The sequence below is a fragment of the Myotis lucifugus genome, unplaced genomic scaffold (genome assembly GCF_000147115.1).
Source record: "Myotis lucifugus unplaced genomic scaffold, Myoluc2.0 scaffold_33, whole genome shotgun sequence".
NCBI lineage: Eukaryota > Metazoa > Chordata > Mammalia > Chiroptera > Vespertilionidae > Myotis > Myotis lucifugus.
The window spans coordinates 9,179,607-9,206,102 of NW_005871081.1; the positions used below are offsets into that span (position 1 = coordinate 9,179,607).

The following is a 26,496-nucleotide window of genomic DNA, read 5'->3' on the forward strand; positions in this document are numbered from 1 at the left end:
AAAATCAACATGTTGGGTAGACAGAGTAAAAACCATACTTCTCCCCAAATAAATGAAAAGGCATAATTATAAGGATTTTGGCTTTCCTAGGATGCAAGGTTAATCCTTTGAAATTTCTGATCAAATCACCAATGTGGGAGTTGTGTTAAGCTCTGTTTCTTCCAGCTAATGAAATATTAATTTATCAAAATTGCACAGATGTGCATAGGCTGTTTTTATTAGCATTTGGGATAGGATTCAAAATTACAAAGGAAATTCTTTAAATATAATTTTAGCACAAATGGGGAAAACACACAGTACTAAATTTGAGCTATAAACCAGTTAAAGTGTTTCTGTAAACTTGCCTATATTTAAATATTAACAACTAGATACCGATCATTTATGTTTGAGAATAAACAACTCTAATAAAAATGTGAAATCTTCCCAGATTAGTACTCTAGGTACTAATGATTATGAATATTAATATCTTAATGGTTTTTATGATAAAGCTGTTTGCTTGTTATTTTGAAAGATAGCCTCAGTGTAATGTTCTGATTTCAGAATGTATACTTAAAGTATTATAACAGGAGAAACTGGTAACTTAACCGTATATGTAATATAATGCTTAATTTGAAGGACTTTAGCATGAAGAAATATACATTTTCTCGACTTATTTAAACATTTGTCTATTTGTTTACTAGACATGTGGCTAGAAACCATACCATTTGTGTTCTTCAGACAATAGGCATGTGTGGGAACCATGCCAGGTTCCGGGATAGTCAAGGCTGGTGGGAGCACAGAGGCCTTGTTATCAATACACCAGAATGGCCAAAGGTCGCTCTGGGCATGTGCCTAAACGGGATGTTCAAGGAGTCTGAGCCTGGGAATCCTAATCAGGTCAAGATACCATGATTGGGTGCAAGGACACAAGGTACACTGTGCCCTTCTGTAGCCAATATGATTAATGTAACTATTGTCATGAAGCCCTCTTTGTCTAAATGGTATCAAAGTAGGTTACTGACCAGCTAGTTGGCTGGAGTGAGAAGAAGTCTGCTGGAGTATGGAGAGAGAGCAGCTGGGATAGCGTGTGTGCTAGAGAGAGCAGCTGGGCAGGAGAGACAGGAGAAGCTGCTGAGCCAGAGAGCTCAGGTACCGCTACGATGTGAGGCGGTGAGTCTAGGATGCAGTGTGCGGCTGCTTAGATAATAACTGTGGGTACAGAGACTGATGCTACTTTATGGGAAAGATATGCATTGACCAGCCGGTGTCCGGCTGCCTGCCTGTATGGACTTTGCTGTGAGGACTGTTCTTATCTGATGGCTATATGGCCACTGGCTTCTGCAATAAAGACTTATTCTTGTACACCCACAACCTCTCCTAGCCTATACCTGGCATCCTAGGAGGTCCAGCCCCAGGCAGAGGGGCTCGGACCCAACACCTGCTGTCTAGTGAGCAGAGGATAAAGGAGGAGCTTGGACTAAGTTCCCAACAGTTAGTACAGTGGGCAGGGTTCAAGCAGGAGCCTGCCCTGGCGTAGTGGGTTAGGAGAATTTAGAAGAATACATGTGTCAGAGCCAGTCAGACCAGCAGAGCTGTGTGGTGCTCTTGCTGCTGGCTCTGACAGCATGATAATGTTACCTCAGTATTTCCTGTTAATTCAAAGTTTAGGAGGCAACATTCAGAGGCTAAAATTGTATTATTGGGACTCAGTCACTTTTCTTCTTTGATGCTATCATTCTTAAGCTGACTTTCTCCATGTAGTAGCAAAAATGTCTCCCAGAAGCTGGAAGCTTATGTGATTCGTACAGTAATACCAATTGGGAACAAAAAAAAAAGAGGAACACCTCTCATAAGTCCAGCAAATGTTCTGTTGAATCAAATAATTGTGAATACTCTGGTCAGGCCTGGATCTCGGGGATTTGGGAGTCCCCTTGTGGACCTCATGGACTGTGAGTGTAGTAATGATTTGTCAAAGACAAATCAGGAAAAGCAGGAAGCTAGGGATGCTGGAAAGGAAAATCCAAATATATTTTATTTTGGCCCTGGCTGGTGTGCTCAGTTGTTAAAGCATCGGCCCGCACCCGGAAGGGTAAGGGGTTTGATTCCTGATCAAGAGCTATATCTGGGTTATAGGTTCAAACTCTGGTCCTAGTCAGGGCACTTGCAGGAGGCAACCAACCACATGTTGATGTTTTTTCTCTCTCTCTCTCTCTCCCTTCCTCCCTCTTTTCCACTCTCTCTAAAAATATCCTCAGATGAGGATTAACAAAACAAACAAACAAAAAATCATATATTATTTTGTATGTGTAAAAATTAAAATCTTGGTTTTTAAAGCATTTCCTGTTTCTTACTGTATTATTTAAATATTTTTATTGATTTCAGAGAGTAATGGAGAGGGAGGGAGAGATAGAAACATCAATGATGAGGGAGAATCATTGACTGGCTGCCTCCTGCACACCCCTTGAGCCTGCAACCTGGGCATGTGCCCTGGACTGGAATTGAACCCAGGACCCTTCAGTCCACATTCCAACACTCTACCCACTGAGCCAAACCAGCTAGGGCTCTTACTATATTTTTAATAAACTATTCACCTTTCTTCTCTTAAGAAGCCTTCACAGACAACTTAAGCTCTTATTGATATTAAATCAACTCAGACTACCATTCTACATACATATTTTATTTATGCCAAGACAACAATTTTCCTATTTTAATACCTCTAAATTTGGGGTCCATCTTATAACCATTGGTGTGTTACCCTTTAATTGGCAACATTTTTTTATTTCTCAGATGTATATAAAAAGTTGATAATATCTTAAACTGAATGTAAAATGCTACTTTTCCATATTTTATACTTCAACTTTTAATTACATTCTCATTTATATTTTTAATGCTATAGATATTTTTATACTCCCTTTGTAATAATAGCCATTGAATATATTTGTCCAACACAATGTTTGGCACATAACAATCAATCAGTATATGTTAAATGAATGAGAAAATAAATGTATTAGTTATCGGTGGGAGTTTTTGCATATATAAATACACACACATACATATACATACATATACATGCAAAACATATGTGGGTGTTTTGATAACAAGCTAGGCTAATATAACAAAGATCTAAAAATACAAGGTTTACATAAGATAGAAGTTTGTTTAGTTGGTGGGTGTCCAGGGAAAGGAGGTGGCTCATCTCTGTGTGGGCATCCAGGAAGTTGGTCTTTTCTGTCAGATTGGATTCATCATCTTCTAGTCAAGGCTTCTATTTTTAGTCCAAAGGGTATACTCCAATTGTTTCCATTTCCCAGCCAAAGAAAAGTATTAAAAAGAGTATCTAGGACAGATTTATTTCTTTTTATGTGCTAAAAGTTGCAAAAATCACTTCCTTTCACATTCCATAGGCCTTAACCTAGTCTGCTGGCCACACCTAGCTACAAGCGAGGCTGGAAAATGTAGTCTGCAGCCCTAGGTAGCTCCTTCCTAGGATAAAATTCAGAAAGTTCTATTTCCAGGATGGAGAGAATGGACATTAGGGTAGCAGTCTCAGCCTTAAGTAAAGGCTCCAAGAGAGAAGGTTTTTAAAACATTTTTTTATGAATGTACACTAACACTTGGGAAGTTTTACTTTATTATACAATGAGTATTGATAGAATTGAACTACATTTTCCTCAATATTTGAACATTAGAAAAATATCAATTTTATTTCAACAACATGTACTAGTTAATACCATTTTGAAATATGTGTTAAAACATCACCATTTCTTTTCATTCATTCATTTGGGATTTATTGAGTTGTTTTTTGTTTTGTTTTGTGGCTGTTTTGTTTTTCATCTTTTAGTTTTTGTTTTTTCAATTTATCTTTATTGAAAGTATTACAGATTTCCCCCTTCTTCCCCTATGGACCCCCTCCACCCCGTACCTGCCCCCACTCCATACCTACCACACTGAGTTCTTGCTATAGGACAGATAGTGAGCTAGACTGATGATAGCTTAGTTATTATACTCGGAATTTTCCTCTTACATGGAAAAGTGCAACTTTATAAAGTGCTATAAAAATGAGGTTTTAATATGAACTTATTTAAGATTCAGTGTAAATAAATGATCAAATATGTATGTTTTTCTCTCCCAAAATAGGTTCTTCGAGTGGTTCGGCTTATTAAGATTTCACCTGCGTTAGAAGACTTCGTGTACAAGATCTTTGGTCCTGGGAAAAAGCTTGGGAGTTTGGTTGTATTTACTGCCAGCCTCTTGATTGTTATGTCAGCAATTAGTTTGCAGATGTTCTGCTTTGTCGAAGAACTGGACAGATTTACAACGTTTCCAAGGGTAAGAACAAAAAGATGCGGTTGAAGTCATTATTCTTATTATAGTAATAATGATTAACATCAAAGTAATTTCACTTTAACAGTGGTTCAATCATATTGTCATCTTTTTGATAACTTGGAGTAGCTAGTTTTAATATTTAAATGGTCTCTTCTGCAGGGTGCAGGTGTTTGAGCACACGTGCAGCTTATGCATTAATTCTACAATTCTGGAAATAATCGCATGGAATGAGATGCTGAGACCAGTAAAGATTGAATGTAGGGTTCTCAGCACTGTTAAATGAAAACATAATAGAATTTTAAAATAAATTCTGCTCTTTTTTGTTTGTGAGAGTTAACATTTTAAAATCTGTTTTACAGTTCGTATATTCTTATGTCAGGTATAATCCAGAAGGATGCTTTTGAACTTTAAACTCATAAACTCTTCCAAAGATTTGAAGAGCCTTTATATCAGTGGTTCTCAACCTTGGCTGCACATTAGAATCACTTAGGAATCTTTTTAAAATCCTGATTTCTGGCCATGACCAGTGTGGCTCAGTAGATAGAGCGTCGGCCTGTGGACTGAAAGGTCCCAGGTTCGATTCCGGTCAAGGGCATATAGCTTTGTTTCAGGCACATCCCCAGCAGGAGAGGTGCAGGAAGCAGCTGATCGATGTTTCTCTCTCATCGATGTTTCTAACTCTCTATCCCTCTTCCTTCCTCTCTGTAAAAAATTAATAAAATATATATTTTAAAATCCTGATTTCTGGGCCTCATCCTCCGGAAATTCTGTTTCTTGTTATGGGGTGGGGCCACAACATTAGTAACAAAGAAACAGAATTTCCGGAGGATGAGGCCCAGAAATCAGGATTTTAAAAAGATTCCCAGGTGATTCTAATGTGCAGCCAAGATTGAGAACCACTGCTGTAACCAGAGGGATCCTGAAAATTAACTCCATGTGGATTTAGAAACATTAAAAGTTTAATGACTAAGATAAAATAATGTATATATCTTCACCATAAGCTGACATAGTAAATCCTATTATATAGAAAAGATAATATTGGGATAAGAGTAACATACACACACACACACACACACACACACACACACACACATTGGTGGCTAGATTATTATGACCGGCCAGATTATTATGACCACCCCCATCAGTACTTCGGTGGGCCACCTTTTGCCTTCAATACTGCGGCAATTCTTCTTGGCATTGACTCCACGAGATGTTGAAAGGTGATGCGAGGAATCTGACACCATGCCTGATGAATAGCACTGTCCAGTTCTGTGAGATTTGATGGTTGTGGAACCAGCTGCCTGATGGCTCTTTTCACTTCGTCCCACAAATGCTCAATTGGATTGAGATCTGGTGATTGTGGGGGCCACCTAAGCAAGGTAAAGTCTCCCTCATGTTCTTGAAAGCACTCCTGCACAATACGAGCACCGTGGCATGGCGCATTGTCTTGTTGGAAGAAGCCATCTCCATTGGGATACGCCATCATCGTGACAGGATGAACTTGATCAGCAATGATACTTAGGTATGTTGTGCTATTCAGACGTTTATAATGGTCTGGCCCTCTAGCAACTTCAGCACGAAATTATAGCTAATTTGCCTACAAACGTCAGGTGGTCATAATAATCTGGCCACTCAGTGTATATATGTATGTGTATATATATACATACACACATATATATGTATATATGGGTGTGTGTATGTATTTTTTAATTAAGCTTTGAGGGAAAAGATGTCTGTATACATAATAGCTAGACTAATTACCCTGGGGTTTTGTGTGTTTTTTAACCTGTTGCTAAATTTATTACTTATCACCAAGCATTTGTTGTGTGCCTGAGAGAGCCAGGCAATGTTGGTGATCCTGGGATATAAATACAACTAAGTCCTAAGCCCTCAAGAAATTGTTGGTTGAAGGAGGTAACCAGTAAGTAAGCATAAAGCCTTGATAAAGGCAAGCACAAGGCTCTGTGGGAGCTCAGAGGTAAGATCCAGAACCAGGAAAAACCCAAGAAGTGAAGGCCTGTGACATCTCCCCCATTACCCAGTGGTCAGGTGTTGAGGTTGGTTGGTTAATGACAGTATGTGTCAAAGCACAGCACATTAAGAGAAGCCATTTTGTGTAGGAAAAATCATATGATGCCTCCAAAAGTAAGCTAAAAAAAAGTAAACTTTAAAAATCAGCAATTGTTTATATTATCTTTACTTGGGTCCAGGCCATTTTGGAGGCTGACTACCACCAATGTACATAGAGCTATGGGATGCAGGAGAGGCTCTGAGAGAACCAGCCATGAGGAAAGGAGGAGTCCCGCAGAGGCAGGACAAGCCTGACTTAGCAAAGGGGACTTAGTGTTAGTGCCAGGAAAATAATTTTTCTCTGGCTGTTTCTCAAACCTGATCTTGACCTAGCCATCCAGGTGGCATAGTCTCTCTAGGAATAGAACTGGATGTCAAACTAAACACTGTTTTGATCGGACCTTACTGTATCTTGGGCCCCAGTAACATGCCATCAAACCCTCCTAAGAGGATTGAAAGGTTCAGGGTTGGGCCGGGGTCACACAGAATGGACTCAGGGCTCAGTGTAATCAAAATGATAATTTATTCCAGGCACCTGGGTGCAGGTGGTCTGACTCGAGAAAGAGCCAGCAGTGAATTGGGGAGGGACCAGGCTTTTTGTGCGCTCAGGGAGAGCTGCAGACGGGGCTTTGGCTTGACCCAGGTATCAGGAACGTGCCCCCGTCATAGTTTTATGGCCTTGTTCCTTGTCCTTCTGTTGGCACCTGACATCCTTTCTCAGGGGGCCATGGAGGGGTGATGGTCTTCAGGAATTTCTGTTAAATAACCACTCAAGGGGAGCATGTTTGTGCAAGGCTTAGGCTAACAGAACGAGCTTTCCTTTGACATCTGTTAGATTTTGTAAGGCTCAAGCCTTATGTTCTCCAGTTAACCCTTTCAAGGATCTGACATGGACATGTGGAGGTGATTTCCCCATCCAGATTCCAAAAAGGGAATCCTGGAGGGGCAGGAGGCCAGCAGAGAAAAGCAGTCCAGGCATACTGAGTGACCTGCTGATGGAGCTCAACCCACATTGAAGTACCCCAGGTACTTCCCAAAATACGGAAGGTGAAGGGGATCCTAAAGGCATCTCTCACTTGCATTCCACGGGCTACCCAATGGGTCTACCTGCCTCTGTCAGGCACTTAAATCCATTTTCCATTTACAGTATAAATGATCGTTCTATGATATAAATTGTCTCATTACACTCTCCTGTTTAAAATGCTTCAAGGTTCTCCATTCCCTTAAAATGACAAACCTTTTAATGTTTCTCACTGTCTTTTCATCCCTAGCTCTATTTACCTCTTCAGACCCTTTTTCAGGATTTCCCCCACCACACCTTTCAAAGGCAGAGATGGTGTCTATCTTGCTCATTCAATCCTCACTGCTTAGCACAATACTTGCCACAGGGTAGCTATAAATAAGCTTTTGGATGAAGAATGAATAACAGTGCTGGACCGAAGCAAACTTTTAGGTTCTGTTCTCACTGTATTGGGCCAGCAAGCCAGGTTCTTTCTTCCACTGCTGTCTACTTCTCCAGGACCCCCATTAGCTCCATCACTTCCTTTACCTTCTATCCCACCTGAAATGTCTGCATAATTCTGTGTAAATAATTTGGCTGCAGGTAACAGAAAACTTGACTCCAACTGACTTAAACAATTAGGAAATTTATCTCACAACATTCAAGGGATTAACTAGACTCCAGGAAGCCAGGGCTCTGAATTCTCTCAGGTGTTATTATGGGTTGAATTATGTACCTCAGAAGATATGGTGAAGTCCAAACCTCAGGACCCCAAAATGGGACCTTATTTGGAAATAGAGATCATTGAGTTACAGTGAGGTCATAAGGGTGGGTCCTAATCCAATATGACTGATATTTTATAAAAAGGAGAGATTTGGACACAGACACAGAGATACACAGAGGGGAGGTCATGTGAAGACACATGTGGAGAAGATGGCCATGTGATTGGTGTGGCATCTACAAGCCAAGAACCTCCAAGGACTGCTGGCCAACACCTAGAACTAGAAGAGGCAAGGAGAATCAGAGGGAGCATGGTCCTGCCAGCACCCTGATTTCTGACTGCTAGCCTCCAGAACTGTGAAATAAGAAACTCCCGTTGTTTGAAGCCACCCAGTTTTTGGTACTTAGTTACAGCAGCCCCCAGCAAACTAATGCAATTGCCTTCTCCATGTATTGTCTTCATGTTCACAAAATGAATGTGACATTTCCAGGCTCCATGATAAAATCTAGAGGGGAAAGGGGGCCATCTCTGCCTGGGTCTCCTTAGAAACAAGGATGCCTTTCCCAGCACCACCCCCTCTTCCCTCAGCAAAGTTGCTCTCCTGTCTTACTGACAAGATTGAATAACTTGGTCACTCCTAAATGAATCATTGGCAATATGGCTGAAATAAAAATGATAGGCTTAGATTACTCATATGGCAAGAGATGAATATTTTGAAGACAACCACAAAAACCACTAGAGTGGTCGGACCCAAAAGCTGAATAAAAGTTTTCTCTTTTACCTCTATGTCAAAGCTCTCACATGCCCAGTGCAAATGATGTGTAAATAGACATGTGGTGGGAAGAATGGCTGGTGTTTCATTTCTTTTACCAGAAGCATCTGGGCCTCAGCTCCTTCCCAAGATGCCCAGATAGTACTTGCAAAGCAGCCAGCATAGGGCCTACCACATAGTAGATTCCGCCCCACCCCCCTTTTTTATGGCAATCGTCACTTTCTGTCACACACTATTGACATTTATGCACAGATCTTATTGCCTCTACTAGAGTACAAGTATCGGAAGTGCTTAACACTGAGCTGTGGGATCTGTAGCATCAGGATCTGTAGCCTCAGCATACAATCCCATGAGATGGAGAACGGGTGCTTGAAATTTTTCAATGGAGAACAAAAGAACATATTGATAAAATATAATAGAACAACTTTGTCATCTCAAGCCAATAACTTTCTCCAAACAGACAGGCTGCTAAGTAGAATTAACAAGGAAGAGCAAGTCCTGCTGAGAGGCAATATCCTGCAGTTCCTGTTTTGTTGGGACTAATAGGTTGCTTAAAAGGAGAACAATTCAGATTAACTGTTCGTAATGAAATAGTTCTGTACAGGTTATAAAACAGGTCGCTAAAATAAGCAGGATAAGCCCTCATTTGTTTTGCTGGTCTACAAATGGGTATCATTTTTATTCATAAATAATGCACTACCCTCCATAGCTTGAGGTACTTGAGTTTTAATGTTTATTTGGTATGTTTCTAATTTGTATTCTCTAAATGCTAATTACTTGCTCTATTGAATTTTCACTTAAACTCATGTCCAAACCAGTTATACAATATAAGCGGTAAATGCTATAAAATACTTAATTACAAATTAATTTCCCTGTTTCCTCTCCACCAAAATGGCTAATTGTAGTTTTAGTTGTGCTGAAAGAATTACTGAGAAATTTGAAGAAACAGCATGCTCCTTAATTTTTTTTCATTATTTGCCAGGTGTTGATAGAGTTTGGAAATATTTTTAATAAATTCAAGGTTTATTTTATCTTCAGAGCATCCTTTATTAATTTTTGTTTTATTATTCTTTCTTTCATATGTTTTTTATTTTTTTATGAAATATTTTAGACATGCAAAGAGATATCAAGAATAATAAAATGCATCCTTCAGCTTAACAAGCAGGTTGGTAATGGCTCTGAAGTCCCTGAGTGCCCTACCCTCATCAGCCTCTTCCTTTTCCCATAGATAACCACTTTTCTAAATTGGATATTTATGGTTTTTTGTACATCCCTTTAAGCTTTTAGCGCATAGATAGGCATTAACTGCAAATCACATATACATTTGCATAATTTACACCTGCCATGTATGGTTTCATACTGCACTGTTTCTTCTGCCAGTTGCATTTTTTGCTCAACACAATGCTTGTGAGACTTGCCAATATGAGTACATATAGCTATATTTTATTTGTTTTTCTTGTGGTATAACATGTAACTATATATTGCATTATATATGATGCACTAATTATAAAAATACTGCACAATTATTTTTCCATTTTCCTACATGGCAAACAAATTCTAAGGTGGGCTTTCAAGCTATCTGACTCATGGCATAATCCCTTTCCCTTGGGTTTGGGGAGGACTTGTGAATGTGATTGGATGTAACTCCTCTGAATAGGTTGCTAATCACTTGAAGTCAATCAGAAAGCAGATAAAGAGAGTTTCCTGTTGGTCTTGAAGAAGTAAGCTGTCATTTTGCAGGCCATGAGGCTAGGACCTGAGGGTGACCTTTAGGAGCTCTGAATAGCATCCAGGCAACTGCAAATCAAGAGAGCAGGTCCCTCAGTCCTACAACCACAGGAACTGAATTCTGATAACCTGAATGAGCATAGAAAGAGACCCCATGCTCCACATGAGACCACAGGCCAGCCTACTCCTTGACTTCAGCTTATAGACCCTGAGCAGAGAACCTACCAAACACCATACCCACACCTCTGACCTATAGAAATTGAGCAAATAAACTAGTGTTGTTCAAAGCTGCTTAATTTGTGATAATTTGTAACACAAATATAGAAAATTAATGCATGCGGGATTTGAATTTTTAAAAATATTTTTTACTCCAAATAGTGCTGCTCTGAACATAGCACATTAACTTCAGCACATGTGAAATTCTGCATATGTGAACATTTCTTTTTAAGATATGTGGCTAGGATTAGAATTGCTGAGTCTATCTTCAACTTTAATAGATATTGGTGAAGTTGCATTACAAAATACTTTTACCAATTTGTCTGCTGGCAGCAATATGAGAATGTGCTGTACCCCACAACTAAGCAATATTCGGTCTTGTCAGGCTGTGTCTTATTTTAAACATTTAGTTCATTTACTCCAAACTGGTTTTTGTGGATGCTCAGATACGGAACAATCTTACTTTATTTCCGTTTGGATAACCCATTCCCACAGTTCCACTATTGACTAGCCTATCCATCCCCTGCAGTTCTGAGTACCAGCTGGAATATGATTCCATATGTATTTGCCTAAGTCAAAACACAAAGTTCCCTTTTCATGTCTTTGTGCCACGAAACCTCTAGGGAAGCCCAATGAGTATCCATCTTTACTCAAGTCTCTCAGTTAGCCATCTCCACCTTTTAATGGAAAGTGACTTTGCCCCTTTGTGCCTGACACAACATTAAAAACTGAAGTCTAGCAGAGATCGTGAGTCTCGTAGGATTGCCTTTTCTTGACTCAAGCTACTTAGTTTTCTGTTCTGGGGTTTCCATTATTTCCTAAGACTTTAAAAGAATATTTTATCCAGAATTTTCTGGGGTTTGTAATTTGTTTTCATATATGATGGGACACTGATAAAATTTTGAGAAGGAAAAATACACATTCCGATGACTATCTTCCAGGGATAAATTGATTTTTTTAAAAAAATAGGCACAACCTGAGGCCAGGCCAGCCCATCTGCCTTTACCATCTGCAGCCTCACATTTCTTTGCATTTGTTTGCTTTATGGATATTGTCTCTTGTTGATTATCACATCCTCATGCTTACGTTCCCCTATCTGCTACACCATTGAAATCCATTTTTCACAAAATATCAGATACACCTATTCACAATGAAGACTAAATAAAGCATGTACCTGTTTTATTGTTGTTCATAATTCAGTCAGCATTCTTTCTGTGATGAAGCCACCAGGTATGTACACATCAACAAAGGTACTAACTGCCTTCTTGGCCTTATAACATAGCTGAGAATATAAGGAAGAAGTCAGCTTATCTCATAGCAAACATAAGAAAGGACTCAAGTAAGCCAGAAGGTGAAATATATCAAAGATATCCTGGAGAGTATTTTAAAATTCTGGAAACCTCTATGTGATAAGCCATGGTGTTCCCAAATCATCTCATTTTAATAAGAGGAAGAGATTGCTTCCAGAGAAGGAGGTCTGCTTTATGAAGCTTTATGAATAGTTGTCTTTAGGGGTGCATATGGTTTTAGTAGGTAAAGATGTGGGCAATGGAATTAGATGAGAATACTCCGTAGAAGGGACACAGAATGAATAAATCAGAGACATGGAGATTATGGGGCATGGAGGGACATATGACAAAGGAACTAAAGTGTCTGTTTGGAGCCGGATGATGGAGTGTCTCCAGAGGCTGGGTTTGTGCACAGGGGAGCCATTGAAGACTTTTACTCTTTCTTCCTTAATTTTTTTTCCTGGAGAATATTGGAAGAGCTATTTTGAAGAAGGTTACACTAGAAGAAATGTTATTTCTCTGAGGAGGTATTTTCATTGAACAAAATTCATTTTTATTGAGCAGAGACAAAAATTTATGATTATTTGAGGATTTGGAGGCATCTTTAGGGCAGAAAGAAAGATAATAGGGTTTTTTGTGTGTTTTTTTTCTGTGTGGCTATTACTGTATCAAATCTTCCACAGTCTCTTAAAGATAATTTCATCTGAGGCTTTAGGCCAAATTGTCATCATTGCCTGGATACAGCTCTGCAATACAAAACTATCAATTTACTTTAAATTGTTAAGTAATGTAATGATATAGATAAGCATCTCACCCCCAAAAAGCTGTAAAATTAACTTTGTTTCCTTTCTGCTGTAATATCAGAGGGGATTTTTGCTCCTATTTGAATTTATTTTTGTGGTGATTCATCACACAGTGGCATGCTGATAAAATAGTATACTGTGCACTTTCTTTTAAAGGATGATGTTAATGCAGCATGAAGCACAGAAAGGGCTATCTTTTACTGCTGTTGTGTGTTGATATCATTGCAGTTATCCAAATTATCACATTCTTTAAATAAAGCGTCTTTGTATTTCAATCCCAGATGTGCACTCCTGTGGGGAGAACCTTGTTTGCAGCTCATCATATTTTGATAGTTTTCTCCCAATCATTTGCAGATTTCCAACTATTAATGGCCTTATTCCATTAATATTATTTTAATAGCCAATCTACTCCATTACACCAACTTCAAAAATAAATGAGAGCCATTAATGAGGAATAATTGTCTCAGACAGTTCAGATGAGCTTTTGTAAGCCTGTTTTCACCCATGAAAAGGTGACTATATTATTAAACATTTTCTTGAGTGTTGCCTACAAAAAAATACAATCTTATAGCCAGACATTTCAACTATTCTCTCATGGCTCCATAAAATCCCCCATAAATAAAAACAGATCAATAGTATATCTTTTAGAGGATTATTAGGAGGGTTAAAGATATAAACTATACAAACGAGAGTTAACATGGTGCCTTTAATGTAACAGGCAATCAACAAGTAGTAATGGCTAGTATTGTTCCTAAATGGCATGGAAATACAACTTAGCATGACACGCAGAATTCCTGGCAATAATCAGAGAGCCCAACCAACAGGGGTCCCTCAATAAATTATTGCAGCAGTAACTCAACAGTAAGTACTCAGTTTTCTGTATTGCATGGAAAGTTAAAAAATAGGCCCCAATTCCAGTTTAGAATATTCACTTTAGTTCGTCCTATGCAACTTTCCACAAAAATGCAAGAAGTAAGACATTGTATTACAGAGAAAAAAGACCAACTGCCTAATTACATGTACTCACTGGAGTACATGGATCCCCATCAATTCCTGGCTGGGTTCCATATGGGAGGCAACCAATCAATGTTTCTCTTTCACCTCTCTCTCTCCCTCTCTCTCTCTCTCTCTCTCTCTCTCTCTCTCTCATCAATAAATATGTACTCCAGTGAAAATTGAAAAAACAAAAAAAGATGAAGGTACAATCTTAACTTATAATGCATGGCAATGAGAAAAAGGACAAGTTTGTTGTTATTTGTAGGGATGGGGCATTAAAGAAGCTCACTGCTGGCAGGAAACCCTTTCACGTATTTCACATGGCAGTGAATGTTGTGTAATTTCTCTGGGGATCAGCTTTCCATTATATATCACGACACTCAAAAATACTTTTACTCTTTGATATAGTAATTGCATTTATAGAAATTTACCTCAAGAAAATGTCCATAAATGTACTCAAAGATTGATCTTCAAAAAAGCTATTTGTAGCATTACTTGCCATTGTGAGAATTTTGAAACAACTTTAATGTATAAGCATAGTGGATTGTTTAAGTAAATTTTAAATATGGTGGCATATTATACAGTTATCAAAACTATATTTTTACAGAATAATTAGTGAGTTAAGTCATGAGTGATGTAAATGATGATGATAAAAAGTAAGCAAAGAGGCAACTGAATTCAATTTTGTTTCAAGTACATACACATGCCTAGAAAGAAAAAACTGGTACAATTTTTAAATTCTAAAACAAACTTAAAAATATACATGTAACTTATTGTTTGAATTATAAGTAAGTTATTTTATTCTTTATACCATTTGATATTTTCTAATTTTGACAATAAATAGGTTCTTGGTTTAAAAAATGGAGATAGGTAGATAATGATTACATAAATATCTATAAAACCTTAATTTATAAGTATACATCAGTAGGAAAATATAATTGTCTCATATTTTTTAAAATGGCAAGGACATGAACAGGTAACATTTTTAAAGAAGAAAAGTATATAGATATAGATCTATATTTAGACATATACTCTTAATAGGTATGCAAGTTGCATAATAATACTAATTTTAATTTATGGCTTGTAAATCAGCTTTATTATCATCAAGTCATTACAAATAAATATTAAATTGGAAGTAACTGTCAAATTTATTTTCTCAGTATTAGAAAAATAATAAGCACTATCAAAATCAAAGCAAGCTTTGAAATTTATGTTTGTAATAGAAAAGAGTAGGCAATATAACTTGCAGTAAAGATCTTTGTGAACTTAAATGAGAAATCAAAGCCAACTAAAAGGGATCAAACAATAAGCAAACTATTTCTAAAGCATAGTATTTTTTAAATGCAAAATATAAGCATTTCTTGACTAAAGCTGCTTTCTTTCTGAAGTCTTGTGAAGAACTTTGTTCTTGATCATATTTATACAAATGGATAGTAAGAAAACATTGTGAGATTTGCTATGTAGACTCTATGGGATTTTAGTTACAGAAGTTTTCTTAATAACGCCTCAGTTTATTTAGCAATAGGATATACACCTGTGCTTTAGGAACTCTGTCTATTTTGTATATGTTACTAAATGTTTATTGCACCAAAAGTAAAGTAACAACTTTCATCTGCAATTGTATAGCACATATTTGCCTATGAAATGCACCACTTACGTTATGAAAATTTAATATGACTGGCATTAGCAAAATCACTAATTAAGAAATAGGGCATAAATACTTCAAGAAACTTGACAGTCTGTTCCATGAAGGAAATTAATTCAGAAGTCTCCTATTTGCATAAATCTCCAGGTCTCATTTTCACAGCTGTTTGTTCTGTCAGCTAGATGGTTGCATTTCAATATTATTTTAACATAGTTGGTGGGAAGTATACCTTTCAACTAAAAATAGCATGCTCTGCAAGGAATGCTGTTAAGGAAGAAAAAAAATTTTGTTCAGTTCATCCTGATATTTCTTCCTTAAAATTAATGTTTCTAATATAGGAACTTTAGCATTTCAGTCTTTGTTAAAATATTTTTATTATTAAAATACATTCTGTTCTTTTAGACTCTCATGAAAATGAAAAGGTTATGTCCTTTTCATATGGAAAATGTTAATGAGTAGAGCTTATTTTAGCAAAGAATGAAAAATGCTGGCAATATCTATTTTGCATTAATCAGTCCAGCATAATACGGAATTTCAGATGTGTACCCAGTACTGTGCTTGACAAAGGAGGTAAAAAAATTCTAAGTGTACTTAAACTGGCTTGTATTTTGATTGTTTTGGTAATTTAGATAATAAAAGGAGACCAGCAATTATTAGATCTCAAGATGTCTTGTACCCATAAAGTCCAAAAGGACTGCAGGAATTTGAAGTCAACAAATTCCAGCCTAGAGACCTGGCAACACCATTTGCTGCCTGCAAGCCTAGGTTAATCATTTAAGGCTTCTGCACTTCAGTTCCCCTCTATAATAGGAGCTATAGTATGTACAGTAACTGATTCTAATTTATTAGCATTGCTAATATTTTTCTACATAATAGACAATTAATTGCTTTGGGAGCTGTAGAGCACCATATAAATACTAGTTATGGCTCAGTGTCACATATCATTATACCTTACCCTGAAAGAAATCCTAGGATACTGTACAAATTCGTGATTTTGTCTACATTGTCATTTATGGTGGTGTATGAAAAGTTAACGGAAGAATGGCTAACATTTAAAAAGAGACAGATACAACTACACACACTTTTATAAGATTCGCTGGTTTTTGCAAATGAGCTTCTGCCATCTTTCCTTTTACTCTTGAAATTATATTTAAGTGTAGACTCTACTTAAAGTAATTTGCTGCTGGAATAGGCATAATGTTTTGATGTCTGCTTTGCTTCTAATTACGTTCAAGCTCATTTTGACATTTAAGGCCAATTACATTAGTCTAGATTCAGTAAGACTTTTCCATAAATTTAACCAATAAACAGGCTTCTCCCCCTCTCTTTTTATTCATTTAAATGGAATGCTTAGCAACAAGCATATTTTAAGAATTATGAAAGCAAATAATGTGGGTTCATTTTGAAAAAAAAAAAAAAGCAAAGAACGATTTGGCCTTTCTTGCCAACATAACAGGCAGTCATGGAATTAATTGAAACCACCAGTTTCAACTTTATTTTTTTCTAAACCACAAAGAATAAGGCATAGAATATTCATTGTACAGATATTAATACTTTAAATATTTCACTTATTAACTACAAAGGTAATTGATTTCAAAAGATCTCAAATTCCAAAGAGTTCATGTGCAGAGACATACATGGCACCAAAAACTTTTCCATTTTAATGTCACTAATAACTAAACTCTCCAGAACAGGGTCCTGCAACAAAATTCCGTCAGTGTGCCATTGTGTTTTAATCTCACAGGATAGGTAATGACTTAAGACAGAGTACAGCACCGAACTTGCTTAGCTCCCCATTTTCAGTCCACTTGCTAACATCACATTTTTGCTGTTTATTAAATAAATACTCTGATGCATTGATGGCACCAAAAGTCACTATAAAGGCAATTTATAGTATCTATTAGTACCAAAGCATTCATTTTAGCCTTATTCTATAATTTTTATAGGTAAGATATAGTCTGGGGAAATACACCATATAAAATAAAGTTTTCTGTTGGCTGTCAATACTGATGAATAGATCACAGAATAGTAGACACATCGCTAGATGCCATCAAAACCACTGCTACACTTTCAAAATTATGTATCTTAAAGGAAATATCTTCTTAATATATAGTTTACTCTATATAATGTTGTGCTTAATAAAAATGGAATCACAGTGTATTTGACATAAAAAAGTTTTGTCATAAAAATATATAGGAATTCTAAAAATTTAACCAGTATAATAGAAGCTTTTGCCTGGGGTAATTTCTTTAAGACAGATTTTTAAAATGATTAAGAATATTATTTTATGTAGTGCTTTAATGTTTACAAAGTACTCAAACATATTTTGTTTCTCAAAACAGTCTTTAGAGAGCGATGATGTGATCACACACTTGAGAAAGACTGGTCATCTTCATCAAAGATAGCTGTTTACCTAGAGCCAATTAGCCAGTCAGTGATGTATTCTCAAACTCGGCCTGTGACTGCAGAACTAAAGGTTTGGTTCTTTGCCTCGATGCCCTATGACCCACAGAGGGCCTGAACTTCATTCTCAGTCCATTCAACCCCTATCTGGAACTGCAATCCTTCTGTTGTTCCTTCTAGGAACATCATCTCCCAAGAGTGAGGGCAAAGATGAGGTGGCCAAAGTTAAATCAGATGAGGAAGTTTGAAAAGCTTGCTGCTGACAGTGCATTCACCAAACACAACAAAGAGGCTTGCCTGGCAGTGCTGTGAGTCTCCCTTGGAGGCTGTGGTGGAAAGTGGCCCATCTCCCTGTGGTATAACTTTCTCTGCAGCACAGCTGGATGGGTAGGTGCAGCCATGGAGAATTAGATTCACCTAGGAGTTGGCATTTTTCCTGAGAGTTTAGCCAACAACACAGAGAAGTGGAGTTTGGAAAACTGAAAAGGGTGTAATTGAATGGATGGACCATGGAATTTCAGCTAAACCAGAGAAGGAAGAATTTCAAATCAAGACATGGCTACTGTTGATGGCTTTAATGTTACACTCCAATGTTTTTATTACAAATTTCAAATCCACAGAATTTTTATTTACAGACCATTTATTTTAGCCACCATAAGTGATGGCTCTTAGAGCTTTTATTTATTGTGGGTCTTTAAGTACACTTAATGCCATTTGTATTGGTTTTTCCCAGTCCCTAATTCTCCATAAGACCTTGATCCTGTTAGTCATAATTCTGCCAACCAATGCACTTTTTAGAAATTTAACTTCAACATTAGGTAGTTCCAAAATTTACCATATATTAAAGTCATGTTAGATATTGAAAGCACTTTGAATAGTTGAGTATTCTTTAAATAAAATGAGCTATACAACAAAATATTAAATTATGAGGTCAGTGAGTTTTTCAGAAGATAAAACTCCTCTAGATATTATTGCTATTTGAGAGGGGGAAAAGGAACACGGAGGTTGAGCAGGTGAATAATTAAAGCAATTAAAATCAAAAGTGTTGTCACTTTTTGAATACCACCAAGGCAAGTCTTCTATTTTAGGGCTGACTGATAGTAAGACACAGCAGGGAAACTCTCAGGAAAAAGACTGACCTACTATATAAGTTGTCAAGTAGATTTCATTTTGAAAGCAAATTTTTTATAGAGAAAGAGTTCTTAAAACTGGCTAGATAAAATAGATGCAAATGATATTGTAAAGTGAGAGTAGTACGTGGTTGATATCAGTCGTATTCTTCACCACATTTAGTTACTTTTAATGTGTATACTTTGGAAATAAAAGAAATACATGTTTTACATGTATTTTAATATCAACAGTAAAAAATATACTAAGTACAAAGTAATTTACAAAAACATATGCCCATATAAAAACCTGTACACAAATGTTCATAGCAGCATTATACATAATAGCCAAAAAGCAAAATCAACCCAAATTTTTATCAACTGATGCATAGCTAAAATGTGGGATATCCATATAATAGAATATTATTTAATAATAAAAGGGACTGAACGGGTGATGCATAATACAATGTGGATGAACCCTGATCCCATATTGTAAGATTCCATTTATAAAAAATGTCTAGAATAGGCAAATCCATAGAGGTAGAAAGTATATTATTTGTTGCCCAAAGCTGGAGGAGAGAAGAATGGGGAGTGACTGCTAATGGACAAAATGTTTTTTGGGAGAAATGATAAAAATGTCCATAAATTAGTCGTAATAGTTGCACAACTCCATGAATAAACTAAATATCATTTAATTTTACACCTTTAAAAGTGAATTTTGTGATATGAAAAATATATTTATGTAAAGCTTTTACTTTGAAATGTTCAATAATTTGCTATCTCTCCTAGTTCCTCAGTTATTCCTATTGGATTGTTCCAAGCTTATTGTATGGGCTTTCAAGCATTCTTTAAAAATGTTTTTATTGATTTTAAAGAGAGGAAGGGAGAGGGAGAGATAGAAACATCAACGTGAGAGAGAAACGTCAATCTGTTGCCTCTTGTACACACCCCAAATGAGAATTGAACCCAAAACCTGGGTATGTGCCCTGACTCGGAATGGTACCAATGACCTTTTGATACATGGGACAACACTCTAGCAACTGAGCCACACTGGCCAGGGCTCAAGCATTCTTATAAACTAAAATATACACCTATATTTTTAATTACAAATAAAATTATGCTATATATTCCACACACTATATACTGATCAAAACTTAAGGTGTTTACCCATCCTAATTTTAAAAATAATCCAATTGCTTTTAACCTAAATTGATATCTACACATACTAAAAACCTAAAACATGCGTTGCGTCATCAGTTATCAAAGGACATTCATAATATATTTTTAAAGGGTTAAGAACTACTTTTCAAGCCAAAACCGGTTTGGCTCAGTGGATAGAGCGTCGGCCTGCGGACTGAAAGGTCCCAGGTTCGATTCCGGTCAAGGGCATGTACCTGGGTTGCGGGCACATCCCCAGTGGGAGATGTGCAGGAGGCAGCTGATCGATGTTTCTAACTCTCTATCTCTCTCCTTTCCTCTCTGTAAAAAATCAATAAAATATATTTTTTTTTAAAAAAAGAACTACTTTTCAAGGTCTGGATAAAGACTTCCAGCCTGTTTATTTCAGCACAGGAAAATACCCTTGCTTTGCCTTCACCTAAGTCTAAGAAGGCCTATCAAAAAAGAGATTTGTGGTCAAAAATGGATCTTTGAAAGAGAAGAGAATGTCCTGTCACTGATGAACCTGCCGCTGCCTCCAATACTATCTTAAGGTCCCTCTGACTTGATGGAAGTATGGTCTAGAAAAGGTTGTTCACCCCACATGTGATTGGTGTCTAAGATTTGTTAGTTTGAACAAAAGAGAAGTCTGGCAAATATATACTTGTTCATCTCCTTTCTTCCCTTTTTGGTGAACTTATTTTAATTTAAGTCTCCCAATCTTGGTTTATGACCAGAAAGTACAGCATCAAAATGGAGGGCTACTTAGGAGAAACTATTAGCTGTGTAAGTAGGACTATCAGGGAATATTGAGGATAAATGTGGAACTGGAACCAGGAATCAGGCGAGGATTTAGCAGGATTTCCTGACTAATTGAATATAGGATGTGAAGGAATGAGAAGGTCCAAAGATGTCTATGAGGCCTTTGACCCCAATAACTTGAAAAATAGATTTATCATTTTCTAAGATGGGAAGGAGTGTGGGAAGAACAAGTTTGGGGAATGAGGCCTGGAGAGTCTAATAGGGACATGTAATGCTTGAGATTCCTGTTAGACATCTAAGTGAAGCTGTGAAGTTGATTCTGGACATTTGTAGGGGGCTAGACATACAAATGTGGGAACATTAGTATATAGTTGCTAGTTAAAGGCACGAGAATGGATGAGATCAACTAGTTAGTGAGTATTGAGAGATAAGAAAGAAATCTGAGGATTGAGCCCTCAAGCTCTGCAACACTTAGAGATTAGGAAATTGAAGATAAACCAGAAAAGGAAGCTGAGAAGGGTTGGCAGTGATATGTGTGCCTCTATACTGCAGTGCTCGGGCCCTTTCAGTGAGCCAAAGTCCCTGTTCTCTGGTCTTAGATGTGTTTTCTCCTGTGTCATCCCTGTAACAGCTCACTTCCTCATGCTTTTTATCTCTACTCTGGTTCTCACCCTTTGAGTGCTCCCACATACCCAAGGAATATGATATTCACCAAGCTTAAGATTTTCAAAACCTTCCTTCTCCATTTGGTGAGCATCATTGCAATCTCTTTATTCAATGCATTTTCTTTACCATGTAATTTTAGTTCATTCAGAGATTTTGCTTCCTTGGAATATCAGTACACTTATAACTGACTTTGTAATGACTCCCCCATTGCTCTTAATCAGCTGCATAGCCAATCTCTCTTCATTAGTCACCTCCAGATACTACTGCTAACAATGTGATTTTTTTCATTGCAGCTTCCATTTGAAATTCATTGTAGATGTTTTGGGTTGATTTAGTTCTTTCTTAGTGGGGCAGAGTTGCTTGTTCCAGATTACTTCATGCAACAGACCCATTCTCAGGTTAATGCTTGTCCCTGATTCATTTAGCTGCAGCCAGGCACTTGCACTATGAACAGGCCTAACCTGGCTTGTGATGTTTAATATGTGATCATGTAATTAGAAACAAAAAAAGAAAAAGCATTTGTAAACAAAGTTGTTTACTCCTGTTTATATCTATAGGTTTGGACATGAGGGGTAGAGTAGCAAAATAGGGTGAAATGAGAGAAGGGGAAGGTGGGATGAGCAGCAATGCTGAGACCTTCTTATTACACAGTGTGATGGCAAGCCGTTCTGTGAGAGTTTGATGAAATAGAAATAATGATTTATGTACAAAATGTGGGAGTGGTCAAGCAAAGTGGGGAGTGATGTTGTGACTAAATCTTCACATCATAGCAGAAGTCTATGTCTAAAGTACTGAATAGGTTATATGGATAGCACCACCAGAAGTAAAAAGACAAATGGTTAAGAATGGTGGCCTCTGGGAAGTGGGGCTGAAATACTTAGGCATGCAGCATTGTTTATTATTCATTGTTTCTTATCCATTAAGAAACCCATCATCAGGTTTCTTTACTATGTAATATTTTAATCATGTGATATCACGTTGATTAAGATTTTTGAATAGCAAAACAAGAAATGAGCAGAAACTATATAATAAGAAGTCTGTTAAATTTCATGAATGGAGACAATCAACGGGAAGATATGTCTTTCTCCAAGATTGGAGATTAACTGAGAACAATAGCAATGTTTCCTTAGATTAAGGAGATCTCAATGAATAAAACAAGAAATTGTTTTGGGAAAATTAACACAAAAATAAATAAAAGACTTCTGAGAATAAATATTTATGGGGAAGGACTAGTAACCTGAGAAGTTATTAAATGTATAATTTTAGACAATTTGGGGATGAAATAGACAGATGGAAAAGAATAGAAAATCTATAAATTTAGCTGAAAGCATAGGAATATTTAATATGACAAAGAGGTATTTCACATTAATGAAAAATCAGATTTTTCAATTAAATTGTGCTGTCATCTGACCACCTGTTGAAAAAAAAAGATTAATTTCTGTCTCATTTATTATCCAAAATAAATTCTAGATTTAAACTGATTTAAACAATGATTTCTGGTTCAACATGTTAAACATAATAAAATGAGGAAACTGTAAAATTGTTGCATAAAAATATGGGAACATTTAGATCTTATCTTGCAGTGTCAGAAGTCTTTTTAAGCAAAATAAAACACCTAAATAAAAGGAATGATAAATTAGACCACATAGAAATTTAAAATTTATGTTTGCAAAAATACTATGAGTGATAGGGGGGAAAATCCATTAAACATATATGACAGGTAACGGTTCATCTTGTCAATTTATAAAGAGCTAGTAGAAACCAATAAGGATTTAGGGGACTGAGTCAACAGGAAGGAAAATAGCATAACAAAAGGAAAAGTAGTTCCAAGGAATAACTTTCTCTAGGCCTTTGTTCATCGCCTTCTTTTCCACCATTGAAATCCTACTCATCTTCATCATGAAAGCCAATTGCCATCATTTTTCCAAACTTGTTCTTGACTTACCTGAGAGGAATATGTTGGTCCTTCTAACTTGCTTTTGGGTAGCTTTCCCATATTTCTCCTACAGACCATATTTGTCACTTTTTCTTTTCTTATAAATTTCTTAAGAGAACAAACCATGTCTTCCTCATCTCAATCCCCAATACATCAAACCTTCAGTAACCACTAATTACCCTGTTTGAATAAATAAACTAAGTGAGTTCTTTAAGGAACAAGATCCTGCAGATAATATAAGTCAATAAGTGCACTTGATTCAAAACTTCAAACAAACTACCATTTGGATTTAAATTTCTGAATAAAATCTCAGCAAAACTGATAAGGCACCCTTCCTGCAGGACACAAATTAATTCTCAGCCTATAATAAAAGTATTTCATGATACTCCCTTTCATTGGTTTATTCATGTAAGCAGCTATAAACACACGAATAACATTGTACAGAAAACTTTGCTCTCAAATATAATTCACAGCATCTCATAATATGAACTTTCAGGTGGCTGAGCTGTGCGGAAATGAGATTATTTTCTTCTGAGACTCTGAAAAGAGTAGAGGATAACCCCAATGTTCTTGCCCACATCGCTTATCTCACAGCAACAGGTTACAGTCCCACAGCTCCACATTCCTGAACATTTACTGAATGCGTAATAGCTGAGTGTTCATGAAAGCTAATGCAGTAGATGAAAACAAACTAAATTGGTTTGTGCCCAAGGCAGCTGAAAGGACCACCTGAATTTTTGGTCTGAATACCAAAAATAAATTTATTGGGCTTAATCATAATCATTTTGGTTACTTTGGAGAAAGAAATTTATGTCCAATAAAATCCCTTTTGTATTGGTAGATATTTTTATTCTTTCTCTATTGCAATTGAGTCTTTAGGATGAACACACACTTTCACACTAGTGACAGCTCCATTGAAGAAAATACAGCAATCTGATATTTTATGTAAATAATCTTTGGAACTTATGTTCCTTGCCTTTGAAGGTAATAAATATTCAACAGGAAAAAATAATTGGCCCCCATGATAAGCCCTGGCAACTTATGAGGTTAAATGATGTGTTAAAAATTCTCTGAAGCATTTTTTAATATATATTTTATTGATTTTTACAGAGAGGAAGGGAGAGGGATAGAGTTAGAAACATTGATCAGCTGCCTCCTGCACGCCCCCTACTGGGGATGTGCCTGCAACCAAGGTACATGCCCTTGACCAGAATCGAACCTGGGACCTTTCAGTCTGCTGGCCGACACTCTATCCACTGAGCCAAACCAGTTAGGGCTCTCTGAAGCATTTTTATAATGAGTTAAAGCTAACATTCGCTTAAGCAGCTGGCAAGGAAAATATTTTGTTACTTGGTGATCCTTAATTCAAGTACCAATAGCAACGTATTTCATACTTTTATGAACAGAAGACTTTGCAGGATAATCGGACTGTAGAAAAAATAACTCATGGAGAAATTCTATACATGGATAAAGGGAGTGGAAAAACATTTCTCATACTTCAAGATTCATTTAATAATGTCTCCTTTGTTCAAATGGGTTTGTTATATATTGGGCATTGAACACCTTACTTCTAAAAAAGTTAAGTATCTGTGGTAAAGGAGACTATGCTGAGAGAGCTCACTGAGTGAGTCTGATTGGGAAGTAGTAGATTCAAGATCTCACTGAACATAGGAGTCAATACTTAGAAAAGTACTTACTATTGAGTCAGAACACCTAAATAATATTTCTTTTAGTGCCACAAATTAATAGAGTGATTTTGGGCTAATCACCTATCATCCTTAAGCCTAATTTTCCTTATCTTCAAAAAGAAAGAGTCAATTTGATTACTTTAAGGTCCTTTTTAGTTCTAGGTAACAGAGGAGCTTATGTCTTGGGATTGGTTTATCTATGTATTGTACTAGACTTTATTTCTTGGACTCTCAATACCTGAGGATTCAACTTAAGTCTTCATTGTACTGTGACCTATAAATACATTTTCTAGATTCCAATTGTCAACTTTCCCAGACATCATCATAAATTCTCATCAATAAGCATTTATTGCCCTGCCTGGTTAGGGCACATATCTCAGTTGCAGGTTTAATACCCAGTCTGGGTGTGAGCAGGAGGCAACTAATCAATGTTTCTCTTTCACATTGATGTTTCTCTCTCTTTCTCTCTCTCTCTCTCTCTCTCTCTCTCTCTCTCTCTCTCTCTCTTCCTCTCCTCCCTCCCTCTCTCTCTCTCTCTCTCTCTCTTCCTCTCCTCCTCGGATGAGGATTAAAAGAAAAATAAATAAAGCATTTAGTGGCCACTAATGTGTACAGAATACATGAATTAGAGATGTATATGTAATCATACAATTAATAAGAAACATATGTAAGATTGGAACTAACCAAAGATCTTTCCAGAGAGTAGGAGTCCTGTAGCTTGGCTGGCTTTTGTTGGAATGCTGTGTATTTTTTAGTCTTGGCTTCATCCATGATCTTCACTTGGCTTTGAAAAAGAAACAAAATAATTATGAAAAATGTATTTGTCTTTATTAAGTTGCTCAGTATGGCTATATTATTTAGAAATATTTCCTTTTTAAAGCAGCTCATATTTTTTGTTTTATTTTTCTTCTTTTTTTAAATTTATCTTTGTTGAAGGTATTACAGATGTGCACTTTGGTTTTTTGTTTTTGTATTTTCCCCATTGACCCCCTCCTCCCTGCACCCACCTCTTCCAACCCTTTGCCAAGAGTCTTAGGCTTTTGATAGAACAAATAATTTGATAGATGGGTACTATAAAAATAAAATATGTTATTCTCATATGCCTTTAGATAATTAAATGCAATCCTATAAAATAAAAACTTAATATGCAAATTGTCCCCTTGACCAGGAGTTCAGTCAGGAGTTCTACCAGGATGCGGGGCCAGCCCGCCAACCAACCTGTGGCCCCTCCC

At 36.8% G+C, this 26,496-nt stretch overlaps 1 protein-coding gene across 1 annotated transcript in view; it reads left to right on the top strand.

Moving 5' to 3' along the window:
- Positions 1-26,496, top strand: part of NALCN (sodium leak channel, non-selective) — a gene marked incomplete at its 3' end in the record, with an annotated part of 213,114 nt that overhangs the window by 135,083 nt on the left and 51,535 nt on the right. The window contains exon 13 of the mRNA XM_023752477.1: positions 4,117-4,308. Within this exon, the coding sequence (XP_023608245.1) occupies positions 4,117-4,308 (192 nt within the window). The remainder of the gene's footprint in view (positions 1-4,116; positions 4,309-26,496) is intronic.